Source organism: Heloderma suspectum, chromosome 1, assembly GCF_057233095.1.
Source record: "Heloderma suspectum isolate Gila_16-S chromosome 1, 16-S_ref, whole genome shotgun sequence".
Lineage (NCBI taxonomy): Eukaryota > Metazoa > Chordata > Lepidosauria > Squamata > Helodermatidae > Heloderma > Heloderma suspectum.
The window spans coordinates 221,682,900-221,706,973 of record NC_139458.1 but is presented as its reverse complement, the minus strand read 5'-3'; the positions used below and the strand labels follow the sequence as shown (position 1 = coordinate 221,706,973).

At 46.2% G+C, this 24,074-nt stretch overlaps 1 protein-coding gene across 1 annotated transcript in view; it reads left to right on the top strand.

Moving 5' to 3' along the window:
- The window catches only part of SH3BP4 (SH3 domain binding protein 4), a 59,859-nt gene that overhangs the window by 30,003 nt on the left and 5,782 nt on the right, over positions 1-24,074 (top strand). Inside the window, exons 2-3 of the mRNA XM_084820124.1 lie at positions 5,540-5,801; positions 17,849-20,202. Of these exons, the coding sequence (XP_084676250.1) occupies positions 5,684-5,801; positions 17,849-20,202 (2,472 nt within the window). The 5' untranslated portion in view covers positions 5,540-5,683. The remainder of the gene's footprint in view (positions 1-5,539; positions 5,802-17,848; positions 20,203-24,074) is intronic.

The following is a 24,074-nucleotide window of genomic DNA, read 5'->3' as shown; positions in this document are numbered from 1 at the left end:
TGACATCACAACTCTGATGAGCCAGACACTGCTCACAGGCACTGGAAATGGTGCTACTTGCAATGGGAGAAAGACTGAGTTGGCCTTCTGTCCCGTATAACAAAAGAGGGTGCTTGAGGATGATGGCTGTACTTTCCAGTCAAAAGTCCTACTTACTATCTCTTATTCTTTTAACAAAAGATCACTCTGCATGTTGACGACTGTCTTAAAGACAGGTGTCAACGCTGGAGTTCAACAATAGGAGCATATTGCAGGTGGTTGACTAGGCAACTTACCAGATATCACTCTTGTTCTCCAGCACATTCATGTTTTGCTGAATTTTTACTTTGCCTTTGGGGAATGCATTTTAGGAAGTCCATTAGAAACTGAATTGCTTGATCTAGTCTTGCACGATGCTCTCAACCCCATTCCTGTGCCTTTCTCCCACCTTTGCTGAGGCTGCAGATGAAGATGCCTGGCTTTTTGGCTGTGTCTCAAAATGGAGTCAGTACTGTTAGAGCTACTTTATAACAGGACCCTTGGTCTGATCCAGCATGGCTCTTTCTATGTTCGTATGTGCTTATGTTCATGCTTCCCATTGACTAGCATGGAAACTATAAATGTAAAAATAGCTATTACTCTTTTTCTTCATTGGAATTTAATGAAATCTGCAGGCATAGTAGCCCCTTAGGAGGTGAGTGCGTTCGCCAGATGTCAAAAATACAGGTGGAGGGAGTTGTGCTATGCACCTCTACTTTTTAAAAGGGAACTACTGATAACTTTTTCATTTCTTGGCAGAATTGGGTCACATTTAGGATAGTTGCCCCTTCTCAGGGCATCAAGCCTGCCAAGTTTCAGTTGAGTAGGCTCAGGGAGTTTTGTGCAAGAGCAGCCTTTACATTTTGAGGGTATCTAAAACAAGATGCACTTATTGTCCTATGTTCCTTGTGGGCCATTGTTCTGAAAATGAATGACAGCCTAGGAGTGACTGTATAAGAAACCTCCAAAGTTTCAGAAGGATAGGTGGAGGATTCTGTGGAAGGGGAGTTCTCAATTGGCCCGGGTGGGGGAGTGATTCACCTCCCTTCCCTCCTCTATGGTTTTTCAGCAATTTGTATGAAAATGGGTCCCCAGGCAAGAAACCTGTAAAGTTTCAGAAGAATAGATGCAGGGGCTAAGGAGTGATGATGCTTCAAAACTAATTTATGGTGGCAACATTGGAATGGGCCATCTCACGGTCCCATCCTTGGCCCATCCCATGTCATCTATACGGGTTGTCCTGCCTAACTGTCATGCTCTGTCTGTAGTTCCACAGCAACTCCAGTCTTGCAGGAGGAGAATTTACATGTTGCAGTCCTTGCTGGGCTATGTGAGCGAAGGCAATGTACTTCTGACAGTAATACTACTTTATCTGAGCCAGGAGCCAGGCAAAGGCAATGTGGAAAGCAGTGGTGACAGAGAGTAGCGACCAGAACAACAATGGAATGTGCAGCATTATCTAGATGGTGGCCAGCAGGCACAGGCAGAGGAAGGCAGGCAGGTGCTGGGAGTGGAAGATGGCACTCACAGTGGCAGACAGGTACTGATGCAGAACTAAACACCACCCTTGCCAGGTTGCTACAGTTTCTCTCATGGCAACCGGGGAGCCCTGTACTTGGGTGGCAAAAGATGAACTATCCATTCAGGTTAGCAGGTTGTCTGCACCAAGAGAGCAGCCAGGTGGGCAGATGGTGGAGGCAGGCAAGCATCTAACGATAAGTAAGAGCAGCACCCTTGCCAGGTGGGGACAGTCCCCCTGATAGCACGCAGGATCGCCATTCCAAGCGGCAGATGATCAGCTAGGAGTTGTGGGCAGTGGCTGCACCAAGCAGCGAGCAGAGGTAGCTGTTGCTGCTGTGGTGGTTGCAGGCTGGCAGCCAGGTAGAGCAAGGAAGCAGGTGGCATTGCCAGACATGCACAGCCAAGGGGGTCTTGAGGTCCAGCACTGAGTTGTTGCAGCGAAGGGCAAGGAGCAGGAAAACAAATTTGGTCAGAGCACCGTAGAAACTTGGAAAGGAAAGGAAAGTGACAGAAAATGAGCCAGATAGCAGGCGGAGATGCAAGAGCAGCAAGCGGCAGAGTGAGGATGACGCTGGCTCACTCAGAGGTGGTCCAGGAGGGGAAGCCCAGAGGGGGAGGCGGACTTTCAGGAGGACCGGCTGCAGCACTAGCTCGGCCTCCAAGCGGCTGTGATGGGATGTCACAATGTCACCTGCCATGGAAAACACCCCTTCACCTGGGATGTTGGCTGCTGGGCAAGACAGCAGCTCTCAGGAAATCATGGCCACAGAGTTCAGGTCCAGATTCGGTTCTGGTTGCATCAGAGGGAAGCTGGCTTCACTTTGGGAAGCACCAAAAACAGTCCGAAGGGGCTTGATTAGGTTTGGGCTTCAGCCAGATTTGATGCACATCCCTACTGGGGAGCTCTGAGGTATGGGGCATCCTGAGTTTTTTTTCTCATCCTGCGGCTATAAATGAATATGTGGGTCTAGATTTGTCTTGAACCCCCTCCCCTCTCAGTCCAAAGCTTTCTTAGTTGTAAGGAATAAAGGAATCTTTGCTTAGGCCCCAAAGACTCCATAGGTGGTGTGGTCAGAGGGGCTACTGTATACCAGCAGTGGAAAGGCCTGCTAGCGTTTGCCTCCGTAGCTGGGGAGAGTGAACACAGAAGGAAGATTCTGTTGAACCTCCTCCTCCATTTGTTGGCTGCTGCCCTTGCTATGTATCCAGGTTCACCACTGGAAGACTGCTGGGACTTTGCTGCTAAGCATCTAAACCACTACTTAACTTTCACATGCTTGAGTCATGTACTCTAGTATTTGACCTGATTTATTTGAATATGTCTTGATGGCTGGAACTTCTTAGCAGAAGGTAAGGCTAAGGGCCTGTCCTAGTTCTCTCTCATTCTGGCAAGCAGAGCAAATTTAAACAAAAGGAAAAATCTGACATCTGGCAAACCCAATACCCGCCTCCCCACCTTTTATAGTTTCACATATATTCACCAAAGCTAATTACCTGGTAACTATTACGTTCTTCTAATATAATGGTATGGGTGGGGGGAACTCCAGCTTTCTTACCTTTTGGATTAATTCCAGCCTATATTATTTCTTTATTCCAGTTTGCTGAGCTGTGTTTCAATTTTTGATGTTAACATTATGGAAGCTTTTTGATAAAGGAAGCAAGCTTTGTTTTTATGTTAACTCTGTAGTGCAGATTTTTAAATTGAAATATAGTGTTCAGTTATTCTCAACAGTGGAACCTGATGGTAGAACCAAAATTAAAAATCTCTCCCCCTGGTTAGAACCGAAGGAACCTTATCACATCTTCACTCACAAAGGGGTTGTTTTATACCTCATGCCAGAACACAGCGTGAGAAAACCAAACCTTAACCCAGAGATGTACCCCGGTTACACAGGAGTTTGTGCAAGTAAAAACATGAGAATTGCTTTAGAATGTGCTTATAGTAGGACTGAATGAACTGTTTTGCAAGTGTTTACAGAACCGCACCAGCATTTCTTGAGCAGCGCTTAGTAGCTATTTTCCTCCTGCTTATTATTTTTTAGTCCAATCCATTACGGTTCATCTCTTTTAATATCATTTTTACCTAACTGAAATAGTTCAGTGCTCAGACTCGTGCTAGACAAGGACCAAGACACAATCACTTTTTGTACAGCAGTTGCATTGCTGATGGTAGTACCTCTTGTCAGAAGTTTTGATCAGAACCATTACCACAGCAGTTGCTTGGTATGATAGTAGTTACTGTAGTTACTGTATTATATACAGCTGTTGGTACTGAGTTACTAGGGGTGGGACGCATCCTCCCACATGAACCATCCCAGAATTTATGCTCATCATTGGAGGCCCTGTTAGAAGTCCCAGCAGAGAGGCTAGGTTGATGGGTACATAGGACAGAGCCTTTTTGATAGCAACACCTTGACTGTGGAATTCCCTTCTGAGGGAGAGGAAGTTGGCTCCCTCACTACTCCGTTTTAGATAGACAGTGAAGAGTGTCCTGTTCCATCAGGCTTGTAATGATGCTTGAGGTTTTATCTCACTCCCCAATTTTCATTTTAACTCTCAGATTTTATTTTATTTATAGCTGTGATCCTGTGTTTTATGATGTGAAGTTTTTAATGGTACGTTTATTGTATATCACCTTGGGTATCTGTTAGGCAGAGGGTGCAGTTCATAAACATATGAAATAAATAACATAAATATATTTATGGAGGGCATCTGAGCAGTCAGGCTAGAAAACTAGTGCTGTGCTACCAGCATCTGTAGAATAACTACTTTGCTAGTCTCTGTCTACATGGCTTAATAGCAGTTCAGCCATTCAGTTCCTGGCTTGCTCTGATGACAAACTGCTGGAAAATGTGACCATACTATATTTCCTTGTATTTTCACCTGTTGAATTGAATTTATCACTTGCACTTTATCTACACAAAATCTAAGCAGCAGTCTGAAACAAATGGCTGGAAAATCTGATTCAGTAGTATGAAATGTATGTTTATCCATGTGTATCTTTTGCAGCACACCCAAAGGAAGTGTATCCCATTATGGAAGGAGGAGGGCTTATTTTACACAAGGTTCTCTCTAAGGTGGTATTTGTGCTGTCTCCCAGCCTGACTTGGCTTGGGATTAATACAAATCCTTGTGTAATAATTTAATGCGGCATTGGCCATGGAAATACCATGGTATAAGCCATGTTAAGTGTAGCTTCCATGTTTACACTGTTCGCTGGTGGATTTAACACAGCTGTAAAGCCTTGCTCAAAGCTTGTTTTGTCCACCTCTGCTGTAGAGAGAAAATGAATGTGGATTGGAGCAAAGGGGAGAGAATTGTCTCAATTTGTATATGTAGAGAAGCTGAGGCGGTATGCTCCAGTGACTTAGGATGGGCTCAGATGATCAGCCTGCTGATGTTATTTGTTATCATGTTTATATCCTGCCCTTCTTCCAAGGAGTTCAGTATGTCATACTTCCTCATAACAGGTTAGACTGAGCCACTGACAGACTGGTCTAAGGTCACTGAGTGACACCCATTTCTAAGGAGGTGCTTGAACCCAGGTCTCCTTGGTCAAACTCCAGATACTGACATGAGATCGTTTATTGCACGGCAACCTGGGCACTTGATGCTTCTACAACTTTTTGATGAGTTTACATTATCAAAGCTTTTTGATGAAGGAAACAAGCTTTTGAGTTTTATCTTAACTCTGTGGTGCAACATAATGCACCAATTGTCAAAAAGTTGCTTTCCAGCATCTCTTGCAGCCATTAGCCTTCACTGGGAAGAGAGCTCTTGCCTGAAGGCCACATGAATGTAGTGACATGCAGGTCATTTGAATCGTCCCATTACTCAAAAGTTGTCAGAATTATTTGTGGTGATTAAATAACACATCTAGATTTAATTGTTCAGAGTAAAATGCTTTTATTTGGAAAAGTTTTTTATAATTTAATCACACAATAAAGTTGAACATACTTCTAAGAGAAACCGTATTCTGACTATCTCTTTTTCTTTTTAGATTTTTCTCAACATATAAAGAATTGAATGACACCATAATCACATTGGAAGCTAGAACTTCTGAAGATAAATGGCACAACATTTGCAACAGCTCTTCTAGAGAAGATGGCCCATTAGATTTTCAGAGAAGGGTACAAATCTCAAAATGGCAGCCCAGAGGATTCGTGCTGCTAATGCCAGTGGCCTCCCACGGTGCAAGTCTGAGGGGACATTGATTGATCTGAGTGAAGAATTTTCAGAAACCAGCTTCAGTTCTGTCAAAGGTGAGATTCTTCTCTTTAAGTTGAAGCACCCACAGCATTCAACCAAAGTCAGTGCCTACAAGAGTAGGGGGTTTTGTATGCATATCACAATACAGAAATCTTAGTAATCTATGGTTTACGCTAACCATAATTTCGAACCCAAATTTTGACTTTGGCTTCCAAATGTGGAAGGTTTAAAATTGCTTGTCTGCTTTTTTCCTGCCTATTGGGCATTCTGAAATCTACATACAGTAGCCTCTGGAGTGATAGCTGTAACTTCAGTTTGTCGTTTTCTTTGATTGATGGATTAATTTAATATATTTTTTCCCTACACTTCAGCTGGTAAGGTTCTCAGAGCAGCTTGAATAAAACCAATAAAAATAAATAAAACATTAAAAGCAGAACAGTTAATCAAAGTGACAGAGCAGTATTAAAACTGATGCCTAGAAGGTTTTTTTTTAAAAAATTAACCTACTGTAAAAGGTATTGGCAAGTAATTAAAAATAATTTCACTTGGTGCCAGAAATAACATAGTTCCAAGCAAAACTCTCTGGGAAGGGGTCTATATAAACAAAGTGCAGTAACTGAAAAGGCCCTGTCTCTGGTCACCGTGAGTTATGGCTTGAAAATCTCATTTTGGTTTGCCAACCAATAGGAAGCTATGGTTTGTCAATCAGACATTGCACGAATCCATAGTTATATTTTCTGAACTATGGCTTGATGCAATATCTGAACTGAGCTTTAGTGTCACATGTCTCATTATCAGTGTTAGGAGTACAGACCACTTTATAGAATGGATTCCACTGATGTAAGTGTTCTTCTAAGGAAGGCTCTGAGAGCGTCAACCTTTTAAACGAATGCCAGAAGCAAAGACTTCGGCATGAAAAAATATTTACTCTTTAGCACTGTTAATGTAACGTGACTGGTATTTATTGCAAGGCAAAGAGAAAGCTCTTCTCTACTTCTTAATTTCATTAAGACAACTCAAAGAAGTGCTCAAAATCACAACTGTGGTTAGGATGATGCCAGAATTTAGCTAGAGTCGTTCAAATTGCATAGTCTAGAGATGGGGAAACAGCTTTCAAAGGTTTCTGGTAGAGTTCAACATTTTGTCCTTCAAGTTCCACCCTGGCACAGAAAGATGCTCCTGCAGTCTCCTTCTAATCTTACTACAAAATTCAGTATATTATGTATGTTTAGGTATGGAAGATATGTGGCATAAGTAGTAGACGATGGCTTGGCTTTTATTGGCTGAAATTGAAGGGTGAGGGGAGCTGAGTGATCAAGCATGTGCTTTCCATGCGGAAGGTCCTAGGTTCAATCCCTGACATCTTCACATAAGGCTGGGAAAGACTAGAGAGTCACTGATGGTCAGCATAGGTTACACTGAGCTAGATGGATTAACAGTTTGACATTTCACAATGCAGGACAGATTTTTTTTCTTCACAATGTTAAGTGAATTTTGGAGTGCATAAGACCACAAGAAGAGCCATGCTGGATCAGACCAAAGGCCTATCTAGTCCACACAGTGGGAAGCCCACTAGGACATGAGTGCAATTAAACTAAATCAAATCAAATCAAACTAATACCCTGTACGCCCCATATATAGAATTCACATTCATTCTCCGTTTATCCTCAATGAAAAAGAACCTGATGGCAGTGACGTGCTTTTTAGTATTTCAAGTTCATTACAGATGCAGGTTAAGAGGATGAACAATAAGTTATAAGATTAAAATCTTAGCTTCAGCATGAACTCACTGAGTGGCCATACGTATGGGAGCACTCAGACAGGCTGTCCCTCGCTTATAGCCGGAAGGAAGTCCAAGAAGGACAACACCATCTGCTAGGCCAGCATGTTTTTAAAGCAGCCACTTAAGGTAAGCCGGCATTGCTTGTTCCATAATTCACATGCTAAGGCTGAAACATGCCAGAGAACACCAGGCAAGTTAATTGGAAGTCTTGTGTTCGGGGCGACTGTGTGTGGCATAGTTTTAGAGTGAGGAGGAATTTGGAGGAATTTTTGGTGAATCAGTCTGTTTTGCCAAAAGACTTCAATGCCTAATGAAGGAAATGGCACATGAGGCATCTCATGGCCAAAGCATTGTGTACTGTTCCTGTACCTGCCACATGGCTCTTTGGAATTCAGTGAACAGATACGAGGTTGAGAGAGACTTCATGGCTATGGAAAATAAACTTGATCCAGAGATGGAAAACCTTGCCCTTGGCAGAATGTTGCTTAGTGAAGTGGCCTGCCGTAGCCCTCTGTGCCTGAGGCAAGGACGCACGTGCACCCCAACTATGTTCAGTTTTTCTTCCCTTCTGTACAAAAATGAGGTGAGGACAGAGAAGAGCCTGACATTGCTGAGGGAGGAGAACTCATTCTGTCACCCTCCTTCACTAAATGTGAAACACTCCCTTAGTTTCTTGCTGCATATTTTAAATTTACAGTCAGGGCCAGAAATATTGGAACAAAGTTAACTGTTTTGGCAGTTGGCCTCTGTACACCACCACATTGAAGTTGAAAGGAAACACACCCAGATGGGAGCAAAGTCAGGACTGTCAGCTGTAATTCAAGGGGTTCGACAAAAGTGGGGCACAAACCATTCAGGAAGGACAGCCAGTGGCATACACACACACCCATCATTGGTGGCGCATAAGTAATGGAACGAATGGCTGACGAGCAGCTGCATGGCCAGGTGGGGCCTGTTTCCTGGGTGCCCCATGACCAAGCAAGCAGATAAAAGGCCTGGAGGTGGTTCTGAGTGTTACATTTGCATTTGGTAGCTGTTCACTCGAACTCCCAACATGAGGTCCACAGAGGTGTCCATGCAAGTGAAGGAGGCCATCATTAGGCTGAGGAAACAAAATAAACCCATCAGAGAGGTAGCAAAAACATTGGGAGTGGCCAACACAACAGTTTGGAACGTCCTGAAAAAGAAGGAATTAACTGGCAAGCTCAGCAACAGCAAAAGGCCTGGAAGAGCACAGAAGACAACTCAAGTGGATGAGCGCAGAATGCTGCTCATGGTGAAGAGGAAACCTTTCACAACATTGAGCCAGGTCAAGAACGCTCTCAAGAAGGTAGGCATGTCATTGTCAGCATCTACAGTCAAGAGACGGCTTTATGAATGTAAATACAGAGGCTTCACAACAAGGTGCAAACCACTGCTAATGCTCAAGAACAGACAGGCCAGATTAGCCTTTGCCAGCAAACACCTAAAAAAGCCTGCCCAGTTCTGGAATAAGATTCTTTGGACTGATGAAACCAAGTTTAACTTGCACCAGAATGATGGGAAGTGAAAAGTATGGAGAAGGAAAGGAACAGCTCATGATCCAAAGCATACCTGCAGGAGAAGCCACCACTAGGAGAAGCCACCACTAGGGCCTGCAGGAGAAGCCACCACCACCACCACTGGGGAAGAGGCGTGCTTGCTGCCGCCGGGCCTGCTGCTGCCGCCGCCGGGCCTGCTGCTGCCGCCGCCGGGCCTGCTGCTGCCGCCGCCGGGCCTGCTGCTGCCGCCGCCGGGCCTGCTGCTGCCGCCGCCGGGCCTGCTGCTGCCGCCGCCGGGCCTGCTGCTGCCGCCGCCGGGCCTGCTGCTGCCGCCGCCGGGCCTGCTGCTGCCGCCGCCGGGCCTGCTGCTGCCGCCGCCGGGCCTGCTGCTGCCGCCGCCGGGCCTGCTGCTGCCGCCGCCGGGCCTGCTGCTGCCGCCGCTGCCACCACCACCAGGCCTTCCTTGTGGACTTCTGCCTGGCACACCGCCAGTCCCTGCAGGACCAGGCCCCCAGGTACCGAGCCAGCTGTGCTGCTCCACCTGCCCCTCCCTGGAGGGGCTACATAAGCTGGCTGGCTGAGGTGGCCTGGGACAGCCAGGGCCTGCAGGAGAAGCCACCACCACCACCACTGGGGAAGAGGCGTGCTTGCTGCCGCTGGGCCTGCTGCTGCCGCCGCTGGGCCTGCTGCTGCCGCCGCTGGGCCTGCTGCTGCCGCCGCTGGGCCTGCTGCTGCCGCCGCTGCCACCACCACCAGGCCTTCCTTGTGGACTTCTGCCTGGCAGACCGCCAGTCCCTGCAGGACCAGGCCCCCAGGTACCGAGCCAGCTGTGCTGCTCCACCTGCCCCTCCCTGGAGGGGCTACATAAGCTGGCTGGCTGAGGTGGCTTGGGAAAGCCAGGGCCTGCAGGAGAAGCCACCACCACCACCATCACCGGGGAAGAGGCGTGCTTGCCGCCGCTGGGCCTGCTGCCGCCGTCGCCGCTACCACTGCCACCAGGCCTTCCCTGTGGACTCCTGCCTGGCATTTTTAAGGGGATTTTAATTGTTTTGTTTGTTTGTTTTATTTTGTTGGGGGGGATTTTGTTGTGTTTTTAGGGGTGGGTAGCCTGCCTGATAGGCGGGGGCGAGGGGGCATGTGTCCACCTGATGGAGGCAGTGGGGGGAGTGTTGGGGGCCAGAACATACCGAGGCTGGGCGGCAGGCGCTGGCGGAGTGCTAGGGGCAGGCCATGCCAGGTAAGGGGAACAAGGGAGAGATGTGTAGCATCTGTCCCCTGCTCTGGGCCTGTCCAGAGCCAAAGGATGGCTGGGGGAGGCGTGACCCCATCTTCTGGCCTTCGTTTGCTGCTCTGCAATGCCAGGTCTGTTACCCAGAAAACCTCCCTCATCCATGACATGATCCTGGATGAGGGTGCAGACCTGGCATGTATTACGGAGACCTGGCTGGCCGAGGCTGCTGCTCCAACCCTTGCAGCCATGTGTCCAGCTGGATTTTCGTATGCACAGCAGCCGAGGGCTGGGGATCGGGGAGGGGGAGTGGCTGTTATCTACCGAGAGTCCTTGGTCTTCACCAGACCCCCTCTCCGGGAGACCAAGGTTGTTGAGTGCATGTACTGGAGGTTGGGCCCGAAGGGCAGTCTGGGGATTCTGCTCGTGTACCGTCCACCCCGCTGCACGACTGACTCCCTGGCCGAGGTGCTTGAGGTGGTCTCTGATGTGCGTGTACAGTCCCCTAACTTACTGGTGTTGGGGGACTTCAACGTACATTCGGAGGCCATCCTCACAGGAGCACCTCGGGACTTCATGGAGACCATGGCCTCCTGGGAGCTGCACCATATTCTAACTGGGCCCACCCATGTAGCCGGTCATGCACTAGACCTTGTGTTTGTTTCTGGAGAAGCGGGGAGTGATCTGGAAGTCGGGGGTATATCCACCACCCCCTTGTCATGGTCAGATCACTATCTGGTGATGTTGGACTTCTCGGTTCCACAACCCCTCCGCAGGGGTGGAGGACCCATTAAAATGGTTCGCCCCAGGCGTCTTATGGATCCAAATGGATTCCTGAACGCGCTTGGGGATTCTCTGGGGCATGCCAACGGCCACTCGGTCGAGACCCTGGTGGGTGGCTGGAATGCCGCAATTACTGGGGCATTAGGTCGGGTGGCTCCGAAACGCCCTCTCCCCCTGAACAGGGCTCGGACTGCACCATGGTTTAATCCGCGATTACGAGCTCTGAAACAGGAGGGGAGACGGCTAGAGCGCCGGTGGCGGAAGTCTCGCTCCAAAGACGATCAGACACAGGCTAGAGCTATATCTTCAGCCTATCACGTGGCGGTGAAGGCAGCAAAAAAGGAATATTATGCTGCCTCCATCACGTCTGCAGAGTGCTGCCCCAGGAGGCTGTTCCAAGTGGTCCGGAGCCTGGTCGGTCCTGTGGCTCCGGAACCACTGGAGCATTCTTAGGCCTCCTGTGAGGCTTTGGCAAGGCACTTTGCAGATAAAATTGATCAGATTAGGTGTGTTACTCTGCACACTGTGGATACAGTTAATGAGCAAGAGGCAGCCTGTGGCAAACCGGTTTTGTGGGATCGGTTCCAGCTTCTTCCTCCTGATGAAGTGGACAAGGTGCTTTCATCTGTAAGGCCGACCACCTGCTTACTTGATCCTTGCCCATCTTGGCTCATTATGAGCTGCAGAGAGAGACTGGGTGAGGGGATCAAGGCGGTGGTGAACGCCTCCCTTGAGGAGGGAGTGATGCCATCAGCCCTCAAGGAGGCAGTGATAAGACCGCTCTTAAAGAAGCCCTCCTTGGATCCTCAAGTTCTGAACAACTTTCGCCCAGTCTCAAATCTGCCATTTTGGGGCAAGGTGATTGAGCGAGTGGTGGCGGTGCAGTTGAAGGCACACTTGGAAGAAACTGATTATCTAGACCCATTTCAGTCGGGCTTCAGGCCTGGGCATGGGACAGAAACGGCCTTGGTCGCCTTGGTGGATGATATGAGGAGGGCTCTGGATAGGGGTGAATGCTCCTTCCTTGTTCTCCTCGACCTCTCAGCGGCTTTTGATACCGTTGACCATGGTATCCTCCTGGACCGCCTGGAGGGGTTGGGCATTGGAGACACTGTATTGCGGTGGTTCCGGTCCTTCCTCTCCGGCAGGTACCAGAGGGTAGCACTGGGAGAGGAGGTTTCGGACCCGTGGCCACTTACTTGTGGGGTGCCACAGGGTTCCATCCTCTCCCCGATGCTATTTAACATCTATGTGAAGCCACTGGGGGCTATCATCAGGAGGTTTGGGGTGCAGTGTCATCAATATGCGGATGACACGCAGCTCTACCTCTCATTCAAATCTTCACCAAGGTTGGCCGTAGAATCCCTGTCCAAATGTCTGGAGACGGTGAGTGGCTGGATGGGGAGGAATAAGCTGAAGCTGAACCCTGACAAGACCGAGGTACTTTTGGTGGGAGACAAGAGGAGGCTGGGGGATGTTGACCTGGTGTTGAATGGGGTACAGCTACCCTTGAAAGACCAGGTCCGCAGCCTGGGGGTCATTTTGGACTCCCAGCTGTCCATGGAGGCTCAGGTGTCAGCTGTGAGCCGGACAGCGCTGTATCAACTCCATCTGATACGGCGGCTGCACCCCTTCCTTCCCGACCATCTGCTCCCATCGGTAGTACATGCCCTGGTCTCCTCTCGTTTGGACTACTGTAATGCGCTCTATGTGGGGTTACCCTTGAAGACGGTTCGGAAACTGCAGCTGGTACAGAACGCGGCGGCTCGCCTGATTAAAGGCAGCCACCGGTGAGATCACATCACTCCAGTGCTGAAGGAGTTGCACTGGTTACCAGTTGTTTTCCGGGCCAAATTCAAGGTGTTGGTTTTGACCTTTAAAACCCTATATGGTTCCGGCCCAGCCTATCTTAAGGAGCGCCTCCAGCAACACCAGACAGGCCACTTAACAAGATCAGCCTCGGATGGCCTTCTCTCTGTCCCATCAGCCAGGACAGCTAGACTGGTGGGGACGAGGGAGAGGGCCTTCTCTGTGGTGGCCCCCACTTTGTGGAACTCCCTCCCTAGGGAACTCCGTCATGCCCCCTCTTTAATGAGTTTCCGTCGTGCATTAAAAACATGGCTGTTCAGGCAGGCATTTGGGGTGGGCTAGGGTATTTAAAAAAAAAAAAATATGGTAAAATTTTATTGTTTTAAATTGTTTTATGGTGGGTTGTACATCGCCCAGAGTGGCTGGGTGACCAGTCAGATGGGCGATTAATAAATTTAATAAATAAATAAATAAATACCACATCATCTGTCAAACATGGTGGAGGCAGTGTTATGGCATGGGCATGTATGGCTGCCAAGGGAACCAGGTCACTGGTGTTTATTGATGACCTGACTGCTGATAAAAGCAGCAGGATGAATTCTGAAGTGTATAGGGCTATACTTTCTGCTCAGATTCAGCTGAATGCTGCCAAACTGATAGGACGTCACTTCATATTGCAGATGGATAATAACCCAAAACATACAGCAAAAGCTACCCCAGAGTTTCTCAAGGCAAAGAAGTGGGATGTTCTTCAATGGCCAAGTCAGTCACCGGATCTCAACCCAATAGAGCATGCTTTTCACTTACTGAAGATAAGACTAAAGGCAGAAAGACCCACAAACAAGCAGCAGCTGAAGGCAGCTGCAGTAAAGGCCTGGCAAAGCATCTTGAGGGAGGAAACTCAGCATTTGGTCATGTCCATGGGTTCCAGACTTCAGGCAGTCATTGACAGCAAAGGATTTTCATCCAGGTATTAAAGGCGATCCTTAAGTTTGAAATGATGTTGGTTTGTTCCATTACTTATGAGCCACCAACGATGGGTGTGTGTGTGTATGCCACTGGCTGTCCTTCCTGAATGGTTACTGCCCCACTTTTGTCGAACCCCTTGAATTACAGCTGAAAGTCCTGACTTCGCTCCCAGCTGGGTGTGTTTCCTTTCAACTTCAACGTGGTGGTGTACCGAGGCCAACTGCCAAAACAGTTATCTTTGTTCCAATATTTCTGGCCCTGACTGAATATATGCAGGGGCATTTGAGTACCCTACTTCTCTAAAATAAAGCATTACTCTTTCAGCCCTTCCTTGATCAAGCCAAGATGAATCAATCCAATATTTATCCCATTACTGATAAAACTGCAGCTACAAAACATGCTGCTTGGAGGTCACCAAGGCCTACTTCTCACTGAGGTGGTAAACCTGTGTTTGGATTATACCATTTCAGGCTGTAGGTAGGGCTTCCATGAATGACCTGGTTCGCACAGAACAGCAAATCCTGGGTTGTTTAAGCCAGGAATTGCCAATATATAGCAGGAGTGAATAGGCGTGCTGCCTCCCGTGCGCTCATCACTTTCCATTAACAACCCAGGAACCCATAGTTTGTTGTTGGGTTAATTCTGGCTTGCCTAATCCCTAAACAGTCCAGAGAGTATGCATTTGAATGTCACAATAACAACCCAAGAACAAGCTGAGCACTCGTCGGAGGCAGCACACCCATTCGCTCCCACTAGATACCAGCAATTCCTAGGTTAAATAACTCATGGGTTGTTGTTGTGTGCAAACCAGGACATTGAATGTTGCTCTGTACAAAAAAGGCCTGAGTAAGCACCAGGCGAGCATCTCTTGAGAAACAGTTTCAAAGACTGGACATCAAAACCAGGAATGCTCCCTCGAGGCTGCGTTACCTCCAGGGAAATCTGTTGGGAACGTCATGTCAAGTGGTGGCAGGGCCAGAGCCATTCTGCACTCTTTCTCATTCTCTTTTCCGTCCTTCCTTCATGGGCCCCTGCCCTCTGGGATCAAGGAGGGGCAATAGTGGGATCACAGCACATGGGTAGGTGAGGGTTAACCCTTCCCCCTGACCCCTCCCCTGGCAATTAGGCTTTTAAAAAGATTTCCTGGGCACCAGGGACCAGGGGAAAGGCTTTTTTGGAAATGTAATAGCTATGCAGGGAGAGGAGGGTTAACTCTTCCCTTCCCAGCTGTAACCCCTACCCCACCCCATGCAGCAAGTAGGCTCAGAGGTGCCTTCAGGCCTGAGGGGACCCCAGGCAAGGTGCCCTCCACAGCCTCCCCACTTCCCTGGCCACTTCTCTCACTGCTGCCACTACTACTACTTGCCTGCCCTGCTTTGTTTTTTTAACCCTGGCAGCAGCAGTGGAAACAGCTCTCCTGTCCCTCTCACTGGCTTCTGCCCACCAGCGCACACCATAAAGAAAAGTGCTGCTTTTTTCACCGGGGTGACTGAGGCTGCAGCTGCACACCATTTTAATGTAAAGTATTTCCCCAAGTGTGAGAGCGGCAGTAAACTGAACAAATCAGACATGGCCTAGGAGAGGGTGCAGGTAAGCAGAGAAACGCATGCAAACAACATCTGCCTAAAACCATTTTTTAAATTGGCCGTGTGCTTAGGCAAAGTTTTCTTAAGCTGACTACCTCCGTGGTTGCCAACTTTCATGGGTCTGCAGGGCCTGCCCTACTACTGAGCAGCCTGCTAACCTGTACAGCAATCCAACATGGACGTCATTAGATCATTAGACCCATCCACTCCAGAGAGGGTCGCAATGGGCGAACTAGCCTAAGCTGGTAAAAAGCACTCCTGGCCTACAGTCACCACCTGAGCTTCCTCAGATAGCACTGAGTCAAGGAGGACTCCAAAACTACGTATTTGGTCCCTTGAGGGAGTGCAGCCCCATCTAGGACCAGTTTCCCTACCCACAGTACCTCTGTCTTGTCTGGATCACATTTGATTTTGTTCACTGTCATCTGTCCCGAAATTGCCTCCAGACATCGTCTTAAGAATTCCATATCTCCCCTGATATAAGTAAATAGAAATGAAAGGTAGAGCTGAAAGTCATCTGAAGATCGATGACACCTCAGCCCAAAATTCTGGATGACTTCCCCCAATGGTTTCAAGTGTACCTTAAAAAGCATAGGGGCAAGACAGACCCTTGCAGCACCCCATAAGTATGGGGTAGAGCAGTAGTCCACCAGTGCCAGCACCTGAAACTGATCTTCCAGGAAAGACTAAAGCCATCACAACACCATGCTTCCCAAGACCTTGGGGTGTCTCTTAAAATACGTACTATCCAGTCCTTTCTCGCAGCAAAATTGGTATGTGCCATGGGAACATCCTCTTGGAATGTGAGTGCGTGTCTTTCTTTTGCTGAGAAGCTACGTTTGTCATGTTTGTGGGTAGTTTTTTTTTTCCCTGGCCAGGCCTTGCCTAAGTACGGGGTAGGGAGTTGGTTTGTATATCATTTTAATGATGATGGTTAAGCTATATGAAGTGCTGAGATCCTTGCTTTAAAGTGGAGGGTTGGACTACATTCTTTATGGGCCTAAGGCTAATATGCTGTCTCTGTTAATATGCTCAATGGTGATTACCCAGTAACCCAGATTTGTGTGCTTTAAGACCTCTAAGCTTCGCAGTCTTCAGTTAGTATCTTCATTTCTCCCCACTCATTTACATCAGCTCTGCTTTGGCTTGCCCTGCTCGGTGTTCTCTTCCTTAATAATGGATGGAGAGTATTCCTTAAGTGTGGTTTTCCCCTTGTCTAAGTTACTTTGAAGCATTTGTATTCTTATCTTGCAGTGCCTTCCTCCCATTATGCATGTTCTGTGCATTCTTCAATAACTATAAAGCACTTCCTTTGCATGTTTGGTGCAAGATTAAATTTTGCTTAACATTCAGTAATGCTTAGTCCTATATTTTATTTTTCCTTTAAATCTTTTACTCACCATGAGTCTTTGCGTTTGTCCATTGCAACAAAGAGAATAAGTGTGTGTGTGTGTGTGTGTGTGTGCATATTTGTGTGTAATATAGGCTCTCTTAGCATACAAATTATCTTCCACTCTTTGTATAAAACTTCCACTAATATTCCAGTTAAGACTTCTTCTCTCTTTAACCTGGAGAGAATTTTACCTACAATCTGTATTTCAATACAGGAAAATGTGAAAGAATCCAAAGGGGAGAGGCCCCTCTCACTTCTGGCAGGCCCACATATTATACAGCTGTTTCTTTTAGATCTGGCTCTTGCTAGTCTGGAGTCAGATTCCCAAGTTAATAAGGCAATTGTAAAAATGATCAGATACAGGAGTAACTTGATGCTTGCAAATGCAAGTACAACAAGTGCTGGCTCAGGCAGATTGCAACTATTTTGCCAATATAATAATGCTGAATCAGTTAATGACCAAGGTCATTCCCAATAATCCTGTTTTTCCTATCATGCATTTGTTACTTGCCAGAGCCACATCTGACATAGCATCTCCTTGAGCTTTTGGCGATAAATTTGTTCACCAATCCATCGCCAACTCTGCACGTAGTTGAACCCGCTGTATAACTGCTCCTACCCACAGTAGATTTACAGTTCAATGCTGTGCATGTCTACTCAAAAGTAAGTTGCACTGAATTAAGTGGGGTTTAGCCTCTGGTAAGTGGGTACAGGCGTGCAGCTTTAGTTGCACATAATGCAGCGCAGAGTCGGATTAATGTCTTAAACGATCTCTTGAACAGTAATCATTTCTCACATGTTAACAACACTGCATGGTATCTTCTATACTCACTAAAACCCATTTGGTGAAGAAGAGCTGGGGGCTTTTAGGTTATGGATGAGTGATTGTTAAAGGATGTACTTAATACATGCATGATTCTGGGTATGAGCCAACAGTGCTTCAGTGATCAGTGTAACTTGTGCAGTGTGGCTAAATAATTGCAGCATTTGTAGTTGCTCATTCACATTTTCCTTTTTTCTGCTTTGCAGTGCCTTCTCCTAGTGCCTTGATGGTAGACAATCTCACGTCATTTGGAAATGCAAAGGAAGTTGTAGCTATTAAAGACTACTGCCCAAACAACTTCACCACCTTGAAGTTCTCCAAGGGTGACCACCTTTATGTCTTAGATACCTCAGGAGGTGAGTGGTGGTATGCTCACAATACCACAGAGATGGGTTACATCCCATCCTCCTATGTGCAGCCTGTAAACTACCGGAACTCTTCTTTAACTGACAGTGGAATGATAGACAATCTGCTTGAAAGCTCTGATGAGGGAGCCAAAGAGCTTGATCTGCTTGGAGACTGGACAGATGTAAAGTGGAGCTTAACCAAAAACAACCCTTTTTTGAATAACATGCAGACTAACCCTTTTCTGAATGGGAATGTGCAGATAATACCTGACAGGGACAAGGAGTGCACCCCCCAAACCACGGTGGATTTGTTGCTCTTTGACACAGGGGTGCCTACCTTTACAGGGTCAAGTTCTGCAACCAATAGCAGTGTAGGTAACCATCTTGATGAGATTCCATCAATTAATGGATTTGAGTTTGATCAGCCAAGCAGACGGGACAACCCTTTTTTCAGAAGCAAACGCTCATACAGTTTATCAGAGCTCTCGGTACTTCAGGCAAAATCAGAAAATCCAGCATCCTCAGGCTTCTTCGCTGGGTTGAAATCTCCCACCCCAGAGCAATTCCAGAGCAGGGAAGATTTCAGGGCTGCGTGGCTGAACCATCGGAAATTAGCAAGATCATGCCATGACTTGGATCTGCTGGGCCAGAACCCTGGTTGGGGTCAGACACAACCTGTGGAGACTAACATAGTTTGCAAGCTGGATAGTTCTGGGGGAGCAGTTCAGCTTCCAGATACAAATATTAATATTCGCATTCCAGAAGGACACGTAATTGCTGGAGATACACAGCAGATCTCCATGAAAGCTCTGTTGGATCCACCTCTGGAACTCAACAGTGACAAATGCAGCACCATAAGCCCTGTGCTGGAGATTAAGCTGAGCAACATGGAAATCAGAACCTCCATCCTACTGGAGATGAAAATTTCTGCAGAAGTTAAGAATGACATTGTGAGCAAGAGTTTAGTAGAAGTGCAGTGCCTGCGGAGTGACATGAAGGAAGGCCCATATGTACCATTGCAACTAAGATATTGCTATGGAGACACAATTCAGGTTGAGCTGGAGAACCTGGAGCCTTGTATGTATATAGCGATTGTAGCCCAAGGACAGAACATTCTTTATCCCTACACGGTTTGGGATTACATCAGTAAAAAAATCACAGTTGGTGTCTATGGTCCAAAGCACATACATCCTTCTTTTAAAACAGTGGTTGCCATCTTTGGACATGATTGTGCCCCAAAGACTCTGTTAGTGAATGAAGTCACGCGTCAAGTACACTGCACAGCATCTGTGGCACTGCAGTTGTGGGGTAAGCACCAATTTGCCTTAGTGAGGCCGCAAGATCTAAAGCTTTGCATGTTTTCAAACATGACAAATTATGAGGTAAGAGCCAATGAGCAGGCAAAAATAGTGAGAGGCTTCCAAATGAAGCTAGGCAAAGTCAGCCGGCTCATCTTCCCCATCATGTCACATGATCCTAATGAGCTGTCTGACTTCACGTTGAGAATACAAGTCAAGGATGACAAGGATGCCATACTGACTCAGTTCTGTGTCCAAACACCACAGCCGCCTCCCAAAAGTGCTGTCAGGTCCACTGGACAGCGAAGATTCCTGAAGAAAAACGAGGTTGGAAAAATCATCTTGTCGCCTCTTGCAACCACCACCAAATATCCGGTCTTCCAGGATCGGACTGTGGCAAGCCTAAAATATGGCAAACTGCTGAAAACAGTGGTGAGGCAAAACAAGAACCATTATCTCTTGGAATATAAGAAAGGGGATGCCATAGCTTTGCTAAGTGAGGAGAAAATCAAGTTAAAAGGCCAGCTCTGGACAAAGGAATGGTACATTGGTTACTATCAGGGTAAAATTGGTCTTGTCCACACCAAAAACGTTTTAGTGGTTGGGAAAGTCAAGCCAAATTATTTTTCTGGACCTGAGCTTACCACTAGTATGTTGTTGGAGCAAATTCTGAGGCCTTGTAAATTTCTCACCTACATCTATGCTTCAGTAAGGACTTTGCTCATGGAAAACATTAGCAGCTGGCGTGCATTTGCAGATGCTCTGGGATATGACAACTTGCCACTCGCTTTCTTCTGTCGAGCAGAGCTGGACAGTGAGCCAGAATGTGTGGCTTCTGTGTTGGAGAAATTGAAAGAAGACTGTAATAATTCGGACAATAAGGATAGGAAATCTTTCCAGAAGGAGCTGATGTCAGTAAGTATTGTAGTTATTTGAGGTATTCTTAATTCAAGAATGGTTGCCTGCTCTTCTGACCTTTTGTTGGGTTAAGAGTTCAGCTGAACAGTCTGTGGAAACAATAACTAAAACTGAAAGCTACTGCTTACTTCTAAAACACCAACTCTTCTTCATTGTTGCTGTATATTACTCTGAACTACTCTAGTGCTTGTCCTGAAATTAGGATGTTTGGGATAATGACTGTTCAGCCACTCGTACATTATGATCACCAAGCCTCTTAGGCAGTTCTAGATGGAAATCTAGATTTACATGTCATTACTACAGAAAGCAAGAGTGCTTACCTAGGAGTAAAAATGTTTAGGATTTGAATATTAGTTCTGTTGTTTTCTGTGGTTGAAATGCAAATAGAAAAAGATGCATTTTGTGTGCCTGGTGTGATCATCTAAGCTTCATATTTTTACAAGCAGTTCTAACAATGAAATGAAATCACAAGGGCCATTTCCCTGAATTTTTTTTAGTAAATGCACCCCCAAGTGATGAAATCCAAATACCACCACAGCAAATACTATTCTTTGTCCATGGCTGTATTCTTTGTCTGTTTCCCTGCTTGGAGGAACATTTTTAGGAAGAAATACCCTCAGGTAAATTTCATGTTGAGGTTGTATCTGCCTCAAAAATTGCTCATAAAACCTTGCTTCATTGGGTGAGGAACTGGACTGCAACTGACAACTTGAAAGCCATGTCTCTTGAGACTATGCCTGTCTTAATAAGGCAACGTTACCTTTTACATTAAGTAAAAATGACCTTCCAGAAATCTGTCTTGTGGAACACCTGGATAATGATTTTACCTCTCTATCAAGAGTATAGAAAATTGTATGTGATCAGGGCAGCATTGTAGTTACCACACTTATAACTGCAATCAAACTCTCCTGAAAAATGAACATCTCTTTTTTCGAAGCTAAAATGGATAAATACAGCTGATTCATACACTCAGTGTCCAAAACAATAACACAAGAGGCTGGTGTTTTGTTTTTTAAAAAATGATGACTGCATGTAGATAAATTTGACTTTGAAAAGAGTTCTGCCTCAGCACTGAATGCTTTTTTTTACATCAGAGGTGAGCAACACAGGGTCTGAAGGCCGCATGCAACCCCTCATGGCCATTTTTGCACCCCCTGCTGAATTGGCTGCTGCTCTAGGAGCAAAAAGCACTGCAGTTTTGCAGGGAAACAAAGTGGTTTCCTTGCAAAATTGCTGCATTTTTTGCTGCTGCTACTGCAGCAAATTCAACAATGATTTCAGCAGGGCTGGGCTTCAGTGGTTTCTGGGGGCAATGTTGCCCCCCAGCCCCCGGAAGTTGCCCACTTCTGTTTTACATCAAAGATGCCAAAAACTGACTATTTCCTGTGGGGGCCCTCCCTCCCCTCCGTTGAGCTACTGTGATATACAATGACTGCAAACATCAGGGACAGGAGGGAAGGGTCAGTCCATAGAAAGTTAACAATCAGTGAAGATTCTGCAAAGGGAATGAATAATCATGGTTGGGTGAAAAGCATCACACAGAAGACAGGACTGAACCAGCTCTGTTTTGGCAGTGGAAATAGGAGTAGTTTAGAAGTTTGCCAAAGGCCTGAAATGGTATAGCTCTATCACTGCAAATGAAATTGCAAAACTGTAGGATGAATTGGATATTCTCCTGGACTGACAGTACTAACTACAGCACGGTAACATGAATGGTACAAAAATTCATGCATTCTTGAAGATACTACTGCTTTCTGCTGGACTTGGAGTATCTGCTGGGGATGAAGTTAATGGGGGAGAAAATACTCGGGTGAATTAGAAAATGACCAGGCTGCCAATGTATTATAGTTGTAGATATAGGTCTTTGAAGAACAGATACTGTGTTTCGTCTTGCTTTTTTTTTTTGTAACCAGCTGCAACAGCAACAACAGGCTGAGAAAAAAAAACCCTCTTATTCAGGCTCGATAAAGGACATGTCTTAAGAGAGACAAAAAACGACAGCACTGAGAATGTTAGAAATCGAGCTCATTCAGGCACTAGTAAGGTTTTATTTTGCTGCTGCCCTGCAATTTGGGAAAAGATGTTAGGAGAAAGGTTTTCTAGATGACTAGGATTAACATCAGTTCCCTCCCTTTCATACTAAGAAATAAGTAGTAGTAGTGATGGGCAGTCCCTGCCCTCTGCTCAGTTTGGAATGACTTGAGTAACATAATTAATTTCTTTTTTTGTGGGGCAGAGAGGAAATCAACCACGTCATGCTCCCAGCAATAACATTGGGAGAGACAAAATCACGGAAACATCCCTGCCAGCCCGCCTCCTTCTCAGAAATGTACCTGATAATGGCAGTAGAGCAGTCTTGTAACTGAGAGGCCTTGTAACAGGATTGCTGCTGTACCCTCTCTGGATGTAAAGAAATACTGGAAATGTAGTTCCCATGGTGCCTGACAATTGAGATGCTGTCACAGACATGGTGGGGATGAGCCAGTAGGAACTACATTTCCCATGGTTCCTTGCAGCTGAGATGCTTCCATGAGAGCCTAAGCGAGGCCTTGCCACAAAGCTATGTAAGTTTGGGAGGGAAAGGGAAGGGGGCAGTGGTGGCAGGCAAGGGAGGCCTGGTGCTGGGGCAAGCTCATTATGAACTAGCTCTGAACTTTAGTAGAGTTTGGGTTTGGTTTGTAATGGAACTGTGATCCTTTCAGCCACCTCTGTCCTGGATCTTAGCCCAATCACTAGAAAGAACCAACATTGATATGCTAGCTACACACTTAGCAAAAAAAACAAATGTCTATAGAAAGAAGTAGGATATTGTTTCAAAGTTGGTGTACTGCACCCCACAGACTCACACAGATTCTGCTTTCCAAACAAACCCACATTTTATTCAAACAAAGCCATTCCACTGAGCTCACTCGGGCTGTGGCTTCTTTCTCTCCAGGCCAGAAGCAGTGGGTATTGCCCTGAACCATTCCACTCACACTGAATCCAGTACTTCTTTCATATTTTTACAAATATTGAATCCATGGCATCTAGAGTTCTCTTGCAATAGCCCATTTTTGGTGAATAAATCAGCATTTCTTTAACCCTATATGAACCTGAATTTTATTTTTTCATTTTCTGTATAAGACAGTACTTTTGTGTGGAATTTTTTTAAAGCCCAGAGTACACACAACTGCCTATAAACTACTTTACATTTAATCTGATTTTTGGAAATCGAAGTCTGCCCTTTTTTAAGTTGTCCCTCAGATACTTGGGCTATGTGCATTAAAATTACATTCTTCCTAGGCTTCTTTGAAATACATTTTGAATGTCAAGTCTTCTACTGCCTGCTGTTTTTGTGTAAAGCAAACATTTCAGTTAATAATATGGAAGGGCATTGTTAATTGCAGAGTTGTGAGGTGTGGGAAAAAATAGCACGGTGGAAGGCAGGCCATTGAAGTAGCAAGCAGCCCGATGACAATAGAAATATTTTGAGTGCATTAAAGAGATCCATCTGTATTTTACCATGGTCTGTTTTTTTTAACTGTATAGCTAGGGGAGCCTCATGAGGAATTAAAATTTCTATTGTCGAATTTGTTAATTCCAGCAGGAGTGTGGTAATCACTTTAAGTGCATGTGGGCAACAATGTAATTAATGCAGGTTATTAAAGGTCAGGCATAGGAGCTTCCCAACTCCATGATTCCCATCCTGATCAGGTGCAGAAGCCAGCTCTGAACCATCCAACCTCCCAACGTTAAAATATGCTATTTGCATTTCAATGAATGGACCAGCCAAGCTGGTATGCAATGAACTCCTGGCTCTTTCCGCTAGAACCAGCAACACATAATGCCAAATTTAATGAGGATGATTTCTGAAACTGGTTTGCTGAATC